Source organism: Narcine bancroftii, chromosome 1, assembly GCF_036971445.1.
Source record: "Narcine bancroftii isolate sNarBan1 chromosome 1, sNarBan1.hap1, whole genome shotgun sequence".
In the NCBI taxonomy this organism is placed as follows: Eukaryota; Metazoa; Chordata; class Chondrichthyes; order Torpediniformes; family Narcinidae; genus Narcine; species Narcine bancroftii.
Genome location: NC_091469.1, coordinates 193,008,649 through 193,020,031, shown reverse-complemented (window position 1 = coordinate 193,020,031; position 11,383 = coordinate 193,008,649). Strand labels below are relative to the sequence as shown.

At 41.6% G+C, this 11,383-nt stretch overlaps 1 protein-coding gene across 20 annotated transcripts in view; it reads left to right on the top strand.

Moving 5' to 3' along the window:
- The first annotated feature begins 692 nt into the window (after nucleotides 1-692).
- Nucleotides 693-11,383, top strand: part of LOC138736501 (neuronal calcium sensor 1) — an 80,166-nt gene continuing 69,475 nt past the window's right edge. For 15 of the 20 annotated variants that reach the window (XR_011340367.1, XR_011340366.1, XR_011340365.1 and 12 more), the window contains exon 1: nucleotides 8,224-10,355. Coding sequence is in view for 1 of the 20 variants with exons in the window: in XM_069886211.1 (XP_069742312.1) it covers nucleotides 1,627-1,809 (183 nt within the window). In the remaining 19 variants the exon portion in view is untranslated. Of the gene's footprint in view, nucleotides 1,810-8,223; nucleotides 10,356-11,383 lie in introns of those variants that run through there. The other 5 variants (XR_011340323.1, XR_011340320.1, XR_011340324.1 and 2 more) reach the window with 1 other exon arrangement.

Here is an 11,383-nt window from a genome sequence, read left to right as displayed (position 1 = left end):
CAGCAAGACACTGAAATGGCTGGTTGTAAGGAATCAGTTGTGGGTATCTAGCGAACAACAAATCAATCTCTCTAAAACCAACAGGAACATTCCTGAGCGGTAACCATTTACCTTTCTAGCATCAAAGCCTGATGAACTTCATGAATGTTGGATTCTGTGTGCAGTATAAGAATTGTCTGCAACCAGTGAACTAGGAGGAATGAGAAGTGAGATTGGACTGTGAATCAAGAACTTTTCTAAACTTACACGCACATTACATACACGTGTACTTAGAATTAGAAGGGGGTTGTTAGGTTAGTTAAGTTAATAGTGATAAATTAAAGTTTGATCTTGTTTTCATGTTTAATGATAATTAAAAGCGACTTTAGGTTAAGTAACCATTTGTCTTGGTGAATATCTATTGCTGCTGGGTTTTGGGGTCCTCTAGGCTTGTAACAGTATAATCAACATTCATTGGTTTTCTTCTCCTTGAACAAAATTCTCCTCATACCTGTTTTCCTAAATTCCTGCTTCACTTTGTTTCTTGGACACAGACACCTGGCTGAAAGACTTGTCAAGGGTTTGAAGACTGACTTGCTAAGACAGTACAAAAGTTGTTTTTATCACTTTGATGCAAGAGACTACTGCCAAATATAATCCAACCTAATCATTAGCCTACCATAGCAACCTTTATGCAATAAAATATATTGATAGGTGTAAGGTAAAACATCATGAGATGGGAATGTGTAGGGAGTTACCCTGTACAGGGCAGTAACAAGAAGGGGAGGTGTCCTTGTACTCCTGTTAGGTAAAACATCATGAGATGGGACCGGAGAAGGAGTCACCCAGTACTAAGGAGTAACAGAATGCATCCTTGTACTTACAAGATAAGAGAGACATTGATGGATTGAGAGGCAGGAAGCTAGCAGGGAAAGGATAGCAACAGTTTTAGTCATTGGACAAGTAATGATATGATGATGTTCTAAGCACATATCCAAGGGTATAAAAAATCACCATTTTGCTGATAACGGCAGAATGCATTCTCCGACTAACTTTGTTAGTCGCAAGTGTTACAATCCGGTAATAAAGAACAAAGAACCCTGATTTCGACTCAGCCTGGTGTTTGTCTCACTCATTCATGAACAAAGCAGACCTAACAATTTGGTGACCCCGACGTGATGGGTGAGTGAACACTGGACGACGGTTTCTGTTTTTTCTGACAATCATCTCAGCCGGCTGATAAAAAGGTCCAGAGAAGCCTGTTTTAACAAAATTCTCTTTTTTTTTTTAAAATCTTTATGATTGTCAGTAAGAACTGGAGATCGGACAAATTAGACGACCACAATTGAAGGTCGCATGCCAGGATTGTAACACGTAAGTGATTACAGACAAGATAAAAGTCCTTAAGGTGTTTGAATGACATTTATTAAGTGCTTCGCAAGAAACTACTAGAGTTTAAAAGTCTTTATTGTGTCGTTGCAAAGTCCAATAGAGTGAGAAGGTGGTCTATAAACAATTGAGGACCTGAGTTTTCTGCCCTAAACTGGTTATTAAGAGGAGAAATCTCCCACGTGAAGGTTGGGCTTTGAAAGAAAACAAAGGTTCAGGCTTATTGGCCTCAATTGTATCTGAGAGACTGACTTATAAATGTCCGGTAGGTATGATAATGTCTGTACACTTGAGAAGTTAAGAATTTATTTCCCCAATTCGCCGTGGTGGAATACCACAGCAGACACTAGAGACCTTGAGACAACAAAAAAAGTACTCAGGGACGCCTGCCTGGTGAACAAGAACGACGACAGAAGGCTGCGACAGCTGTGTCCGGATCAGGTAGGAGATATTAATGAAAAAGTTGACAAACTCCTAAGAGACACCCAGTTTATTCGAAATACTTTTGATAAGTTAAATGAGGGTATTCCCAACATCACCAAGGAGATAAAGTTACGTAAATTCATAGATTGGTACAGGGAAACAGGACAAAAGTATAGCCCAAATATTTGGTTTTCTAGTTGTAATTTAACTTTCAGACCCCTTTGGGAAAACAGAGAGTGGAAAACGAGCAATCAGAGTATACAGGACAGTCTGAAGTCAATTGGAGGACAAGACTTAGAGACTGTTCTTTTAAAAGATATTAGTCATCCAGCTTGCAAGGAGACATTTTTAAAAGCAATTTTCGTTGACATAGATCCCCTAAACGGACAAAAACCTAAATTAAAACAGGCATTAGAAAGCGGTCCCGCAGCTATGGCTGTACAGTTGCCTGCTAAGACTTTTGACCAAGTTATTAAGGAAATTAATCAGGAATTAGAGGAGCGAAATACCAGTAATGCGGCATTGGAAAAACAAAAAATGCTCCGAAAATGTGTAGACCGCTGGAGGAAGAGGGGTTGGTTACCCGGGGGCACTGAGATGTTCCTGACAGGTGAGGAAAAAAATTTTAAAACGTAGAGGCTTAGATAAGCTGGAAGAAACAAAACACAGAAGGGAAAGGAAAAGTGCCTGTTTCCAGTTTCCAGCCACGAAGTGTCCGGGTTTGCTCTCTCCCTCCCTCCTTTCACCCTCCCCCCTCTCTCTTCTCTCCCCCTCTCTCTCTTCTCCCCCCCCCTCCTCTCTCACCCACTCCCCCTCCCAATCCCAATCTGTGGCGGTACTGCCCTGAAATCCCCAGGTTGGGCAGGGCAGAGAAATACAATTTGGTTTTAATTTTGTGCCCACAATTCCAGCTCCGCATCAAATGGGATCCTGTTTTATCCTCTCTCCCTCCCTTTTTCCCGCACCCCCACCATTGCGGGATCAGGGCAGACATTGTGGGCTGACGTGTAGCTCACTCGAGGTGGGAGGGAAGGAAGGAGTGATAGTTCCCAGTGGTGGGAGACCCAATCTGATCCAGACCAGTGATCACAGGATGAGAACCTTTTAAAACCTTTGAAACGAAAGTGTTAATCTGAAGACTTTTCTCCCAGTGGGGCCAGTGCAAGGCATTTTCTCTCTCTATCTCTTGTGCTCTGTGTATCTGCCTCTCTATCTCTTTCTCTCGCTATGCTCTCTCTCTCTCTCTCTCTCTCTCTGACACCCCAGATGGGATACTGGAGTCACGTCCCTTATATCCAGATATTGAGACACTGGGGTGTGACAAGAACCACGGGAATAGGGACACATCAGACGAGGTACAGGCCCCTTTAATAAAAATAGAAGGGGGAGTAATAGATGTAGAGACCCCTCTGGAGTCCAAGAAAATAGAAAAGGAGTTAGAGATACAGAAATGGAACATGAAAAAGGTTCAGGATAACATTAAAAACTTAAACAGAGATATTAATGTGCTGGGGCAGATCAGTGAGGATCAAAAAGAATTAATGGTAGGTGTATTGAAGGAAGTGGAAAAGATAACTACAACACTGTCAGGAGAAATTAAAGCTGAAGGAATGGTAATAGGAGTAAAGGACGAAAAGTGTAGTACAGATGAGGAAACGAGATACGATCCACCATGGGAGGAAAGTAGAAGGAAAAGACTCGGGAGGGAGAAAAATAGACATGCCTACCTGGACATAGTTAGAACAAAAGAGAAAGATGTGAAACAACTAAACTATGGCCGAAAAGATTATCTTAGAGATGAACGTGACCAATATACCTTTGACCCTGAGACATTGGAAACTGATAGGGACAGTGACAGTGACAAAGAGTCAGAACAAGGTGGGATAAATAAATGCATGCCAAGAGTAAAGAAGGAGCAGAAATCCCCAAAATTGAGATATCAATGCCCATTACTGATCACGGGACGAGGAACTCAAAAATATGTACCCTGGTCACGAATGGACTTAGAGAGTTTAATGAAAAAACTACCTCCGTTGAGTAATGGGGCTAGTCCATGGATTTCTTGTTTTGAGCGAGAAACCTGCCAAGAACAATTAGCACTCGCAGATGTCAGAACTATCATGATAAAATTAAAGGCAGAAGGGGCCCTGAAGCAAATAGAGAAAATTGTAAGAAGCAGTAAATTGTTTGGATGCCTTGGTAACCCTTCAACTAAAGGAAGGAGAGACTGCACACGAGTATTTCACTCGAGCATGGGACTTATGGGAAACAGGGACTGGAGAAAGACCCGACCACAGCCCCTTAGGAAGGGCTCACTTTCGTAATGGGATAATAAACGGACTACCTGCTACGGTTCAAGCAAAATTAAGGGACATTGTGGGATTAGAGACAATGTCAGAGGATTTGTGGAAAAGACACCTGACACATGCAATCAAACGACATCGTCAATCAGAGCATGCTAAGTCAGAAAGTGCGTCCCAGAAGGAGGTGGACAAAACAACCGATAAATTGGTGAGAGCCATAGAACATATAGGGGTTAAATTAGCGGCCCAACAGATAGTCCCACAGGTCATGGGGCCAGTGATAAATCCGGGACCCCAAGTAAGAAATGGTTGGGAAAGACAGCTAGGTACAATGTATAGAGGGGAACATGCAGTATGCTGGTACTGCCAAAATCCTGGACACTACCAGCGGAACTGTCCGGAGGCTGGGAGAGCAAGGGGAAAAAGATTACCCTCTATGAGAGGCTATCGGGGAAGAGGAGGAAACTTAAGAGGACAAGCAAGGGGTAGGGGTGGACACATTGATGGGCCCCAGAGAATCGGGGGGTGGCAGAGTGATCAACAAGTCCAGGCACCTCAGTGTAATGACTATATTGAGGAAGGTGCTGAATTTGATTATTGAAGGTGAATCAAAAATCACGCCTCCCTGGGAGCCACCAAAAATTTGGGGGACGGTAAATGGAGAAAAAATTGAATTTATGGTTGACACAGGGGCAGCAGTTACGACAGTGATTAAAAAACCCCCAGGGAGCACATTTTCGGGCAAAACATTATCTACAATAGGATTCTCCAGGATAAGGGAAACACAGCCCTATACAGATAACATCGACATGACATTTGGACGACAAAGGGTTAAAACGCCTGTCCTGGTTGTGCCAAGTTGCCCCATTAATTTATTAGCAAGGGACATTCTTACCAAACTAGGAATAACCATACAATGTTCTGAGAAGGGCCTTCGGTTAACATACCCAGGGGATACAATAAGAAGGGGAGGACAGTTTATAGTAATGACCCCATCTAACGCTTCAGAAGACTCTGTGGAGGTTAGTATTTTCTGGAGTCGGCTACTGTATGATGAACCAGGCCCAGGGCTGATTAAACAGTTTTTTGAGTGGAGGGCCAGTATTCCACGGTATGGGGATTACCATTATCCACTAGATCCTATGCATGTTACATTAAACTACACCATCCACCCGGACCAGGAATATGAGGAGAGGTGGGACTCTCTAAAAGAAGGGAAGACAGAAACGATACATTGTCCATTTATCTTTGTAGGTAAGGAGGGAATAGCTGCTATGGTTGTCATGACAGAAGAACAAATGGAGTGGTTCTGCTTAGGAGTAGAAAGTGTGCCTCATGTGACCTTGGGTATTGCCAAAGATCATCACGCTCGACAGCTGGGTCCGATGGTAAAGGAAGCGATAGGGTGTGAATACAGGCAGACAGAAATCCCGGGATATTCCACCTCGGAGGGAGGAAAATTTGTCAGACTGAATATTGAAGCATGGGACCAGGTTGTGAATGAGAAAGTAGAAAGAGACCGAGCCATAGAAGGAGAAAATATTGATCACAGAGACTCAGACAAATATCTTTCTAATCTGAGTCCACATATATGGACAACGGGGCCCTATGATGTGGGAGTAATAAAAGGAGAGGTATTTCTAGAATTGGCCAACCCCGGGCAGAAACCAATATGGAGAAAACAATACCGCTTGTCGCCCAGTCAGGAGGAGGGTATTAAAGGAACGATAGAAGGGTTAATGGAGTCAGGGGTTTTAAGGGCGGCACCTGACAGTATGTGGAACACGCCCATCATGCCTGTTCCCAAACAGGGTAGAAAAGACTGGAGGATGGTACACGACCTCCGGGAAATTAACTTGGCTACCAAGACCATCGGGAGACCAGTCCCAGACCCATATGTAGCACTTAGGGCTCTGAGTCCGGAGCACGAATACTATACTGTCATTGATCTGGCAAACGCATTCTTCTGCTTGAATTTAGCTGAGGAATGGCAAGACTGGTTAACTTTCACTTACCAAGCACATCGGTACACATACACTAGATTACCTCAGGGTTATAAGGACAGTCCAGGACTGTTCAATCAGGCCCTTAGCGAAATCCTAATGAAATTAAAGCTCCCGGAAGATGTTACACTGATTCAGTATGTAGACGACCTACTATTAGCAGGGAAAACGCCACATGGGTGCCTGACAGGGCAGCCAAACAGGTTACTGGTTATCATGAACATATACAGGGGATGATTTTGAGGTCCCATAACAAAAAAAATGAATCTGAAACTAAGGAGACTTGTAGCAGATTGAATGACTACACAGATGAGTTTTGTGGAGGAAGAGTGCTGTACAACTGGCTCCCTGCTAACTGGGATGGTCGGTGTGCTCTAGTAACCCTTAATGCGCCAGTGCTGATTGTCAAAAGGCAGGAGGGAGACGAGGATTCCCTAGAATTGCGCCACACAGAGAGTTGGCTGTGGAGGAAAAGGAGGAGTGTTGGACTCTTGGGGCCGGGAGGAAGGAACCCTGATGGGGTATGGATTGATGCCATTGGCCAAGCCCGGAATATTCCGGACGAATTTAAATTAGCCGATGAGATTGCAGCTGGGTTTGAAAGCTTTCCTGTTTTTAGTGCAATTTTTCCCATCACTGTAAATAAAAATGTTAATAGGATCAACCTTATTCACTATAATGTCCAGCGCCTTGCAAATTTGACCAGGGACGTTGTTGAGGCAATACATCAACAACTGTCAGAAACTTCCCTTATGACACTTCAGAATAGGATAGCGATTGATATGGTCCTGGCAGAGAAAGGTGGAGTGTGTGCTATGTTTGGAGATCTATGCTGCACTTCTATCTCTAATAACACAGGGCCAGATGGATCACTCACTAAGGGGTTAACGAAACTTAGGGCATTGGCGAAAGAATTAAAAGCCCAGTCTGGAGTCTCCAATCCTGTTTTATCCTGGTTACAGGGAGTGTTTGGGAGATGGAGCACATTGTTAGGACAACTTTTGCTGGGTTTGTTCATTTCTGTATCAATTTTTATCACTTGTGGCTGTTGTTGTATTCCATGCATTCGAACGCTGGTCACGAGGACCATAGAGAAAGCCTTTGCTGACCGTGATGAACTGCCTCCGAAATATCAAGCTGTGCAGGCTGTGGAGCAAGACTATCTCACATTACAGGAGGCGGAGAAAGTTGCTGAGATCGATCTGGAGTCTGAAGGGGAATGTGATGGAAAGGAGGGATTGTGAATTAGATTGTTACACATATAATTTTAACCTTGCTTGTAACCTAAATATTATAACATTGATTGTAACACAAACATTATTAATCAGATTGTAGAACAAGTATTATGAATTAGATTGTAGACCATATGTTAACTTGGGAATTTACTAATGTACGGGGGGTTAGCTAGTTTTTTGCTTGGGGGCAAATGGGATGAAACTTGTAAACGGGCAATGGGATCGGGGTGACGGATGGGGGGTGTACGCAAAGGAGGGTTGGGGGAGCCCTCGCCCACCAGCCGAACTACCCTGTGAACAGAACCCGTATAGAGCTTGGCAATAATAGGCGAACTAATGTAACGCGGTGGTAGCATAGTCAGGGCGAGATTGTCCTCTAAAGAGGACAAAGGAGGGATTGTAAGGTAAAACATCATGAGATGGGAATGTGTAGGGAGTTACCCTGTACAGGGCAGTAACAAGAAGGGGAGGTGTCCTTGTACTCCTGTTAGGTAAAACATCATGAGATGGGACCGGAGAAGGAGTCACCCAGTACTAAGGAGTAACAGAATGCATCCTTGTACTTACAAGATAAGAGAGACATTGATGGATTGAGAGGCAGGAAGCTAGCAGGGAAAGGATAGCAACAGTTTTAGTCATTGGACAAGTAATGATATGATGATGTTCTAAGCACATATCCAAGGGTATAAAAAATCACCATTTTGCTGATAACGGCAGAATGCATTCTCCGACTAACTTTGTTAGTCGCAAGTGTTACAATCCGGTAATAAAGAACAAAGAACCCTGATTTCGACTCAGCCTGGTGTTTGTCTCACTCATTCATGAACAAAGCAGACCTAACATAGGATGGAATTAATGAATATGGGAAGAGGCTCAAGTGGAATATGAACATCAGCTTGGACCTGTTAGTCTTAATGGGTAGTAGCAAAACCAATCCTGCCTATTCTTAATCATTCTATGTGTCAAAGCAGTCAGCCTTCACTTTCTTCATTTACTAGGTACACACTCATGACATCAAAGAGACATTCCTTGATTAACTTGTGATTCTTGCAAATCTTCTTGGGGGAAAATGATATTGGTAGAGACTATGGTGAGGGTACAAGCATGGGAAATTATGGCATATTACTTTTGAATTAGTAATAAATAACGAGTGGCATTTTCCATTTGATTTGTTTGTTTAAAAGTAACTTTAATACTTTTGGTCTTTTACTAATTATCTTGCGCTACTTTTTAAGGGAAAAATCAGTCTTAAAATCAGCTTCTCTAGAATGTACCGTTATGGACAGCTGGAATTCTGAATTCATGAGATGCTGCTTGATCTTGTAATCAGATTGGAGCTTTGGCTTTCTATTCCCCTGGGCCAGTTCTTGTGTTGGCTACAGTGCAAAGTATTTGGTTTGTAGCTTTGGGGCACATATTCCGTTTATTGCAGCCAGTAACATCCGTGAGTGCCCAATGTAGTCTTGCATGTACAGTCAGCCACTGAATTTTGACATCAACCAAAATGAGTATCTCAGTACTTGTGAAAATAAGCAATTCATTGAAATGTGTGCAATTAATTAGAGGGGTCACGATAGGACAGGGCTATTTTCCTCTTCACACCTGCCTGAGGAGAAACAGGGCAAGTCACAAAGTCATTCATAGAATCTAGGCATATCTCCATGACATCAGCTTGGAACCATTCTTGGTCATGTCTTGATAAGCAAAGGAAAGAATTTCTCATGAAAAGTGAAGACTAAATGGCATATTAAGGAATTCTACAATGATACTGATCTTAAAATAATTCAAAACCATTAAATTTGGTATCCCTGGAACTGTTGATATTTTCCCATTGATGCCTACTTAATAAATGTGAGGTGAAAAATGTGATTTGCATTTCACTGTGAACCAATGGGAAATATTTTTTGAGAAATGCAGTCAATCAGCAGCTTTGCTGCACGGTAAGCTGTCTCCTCGAATCATCAATTTGGGAATAACAAACAGAAAATGGGCAAAACTGATTTGAGCAGAATATGTGTTGAAAATCATTCACAAATTTTCAAATTAATTTTTAAAAGTTAAAGTTGAATTTGTGCAGTACCATTTTCTTACTATTTCCAATAAATATTTTTAGTAATAGTGTCTGAAGAAATTAAGTTGAGGGAGATAATCTACTGAAGAAAAATTCCAAGTTGCAAGAACCAAACAATTTGTAATGTTACAGTTGATTTTGTTGCTTTAATCATTGGTATTTTGAGTTGCTTTACTGCGTCCTTCCCTAATCTGTTCTTATTCCCACCTCAGAATTGTGGAATTACTTTTTCCCCCATAGTCTTCAAAATACCTTCAAAAGGTTTTAAATCTCAAGCTTCACCTCAGCATTATTAAGTTTGCTTCTCAGCATTTTCAGCCTGGATGAGGAGCTGCATTATGGGTCTGAGGTATCACATTTTGTTTGCATGACTCAGTAAACTCCTGAGTCACCTCTAATTTTTGTTCTTTGTCAAGTAAAACATTTCAGGAAAAGAGAATTCAATTACGACAATTTAGCCAGGTCATTTATAAAAATCAATAAGTGCAGGGGTCCCAGAACAGATCCCAGTGGCACTCCATGTTCTTTTTTTTCCCTACAAGATTAAGTGTCCCTGATCCCATACCAAATGATTCTCTTGTCAAATTCTTGCTAAACTACATAGACTCGAAAGGCCAACATGGCCTGTTTCCGCTCCGTAAATGGTTATATGGTTAATGTAGATTTAATCATTGCTGGACATCTCTAGCTAGATCGACCTGCAACCTCAGATCAGTATCTAGAAGTTCTGGTCTGTTCTCCAGCTGACGATTAGCCAGGCAGAAAGCATTTCAAGCTTATGAGGTTTTACTTCTGAAATTCCTAATTATTTCTCAAACTCTGGTTCACAGCTACTAACAGATTTGGACTGAAATATTAGTTCGGGAAGGAACGAGAATGCTTTTGGTAACAGAAAATATTGATGCCTCCAGAAGAAATAACTAAGTCAGCAGAACAGGGGAAGGTGGAAGTAGTATGTAAAGTATATATAAGACCATAAGACATTGGATCAGAATTAGGCCATTTTGCCCATTGAGTCGGTTCCACAAGTAATTATAAAGTGAAATGATCCTTGATTCAGAGGGATACAGCCTTAGTACAAAATATTAGTGAATACTTGTTACATACTAGACCAGCAGCAATAGAAATTCACCAAGACAATGGTATCTTCAAACCAATAATTATTATTAATAACATAGCATTTCTTACTTAACTCTAAACTTAATTCTAACTTAACCCCATGATGTGCAAATGTGTGTGTGGGGTGGGGGGGAGTGTGGGGTGGGGGTTCAGGCATAATTCTGGAGATGATTTTAAAGTTCAATCAGTTTTGCTTTGAAACTTATATTCTTTAAGTTTTAGCTCAACAACAATTATGGAGTAGGTGTAATTCACGAGACTTCTCAACACTCACAAATTTCTTCTATAATTGTTTTCAACGAATTGTTTCTTCATGCGGTTACAAGCCCAGAGGACCCCAAAACCCAGCAGCAACAGAAATTCACCAAGACAAATGGTAGCTTAAACAAAAGTTGCTTTAAACATGAAAACAGGAACAATCTCTAACTTATTACTATTAACTTACTATCTGTGTAAGTTTAGAAAAGTTCTTTAATTCACAATCCAATCTCACTTCTCATTCCTCCAAGTTCACTGGTTGCAGGCAATTATTATACTGTGCACAGAATTTCATATTTATGAATTTCACCAGGCTTGGTGCTTGAAAGGTAAATGGTTACCGCTCGGGAAGGTTCTTGTTGGCTTTCAGAAAGAGATTTGTTGTTCGCTGGACACAAATTGATTCTTTCTAATCAGTCACATTAGCGTCTTGCCGAAGAAACTTGCCCTATTAGGGTTTTCCAGATGATAACCTCTTTCTTTCAGGTCACCACAGAGTTCCTTTTTGTTCCCTTTATTTCAAGTGAAACATTAGGCAGCCAGTCTTCTCCTCTTTTATTGGCCACAAGGGCTTTGACCAGGCTGAACTAAGAACTTATTACC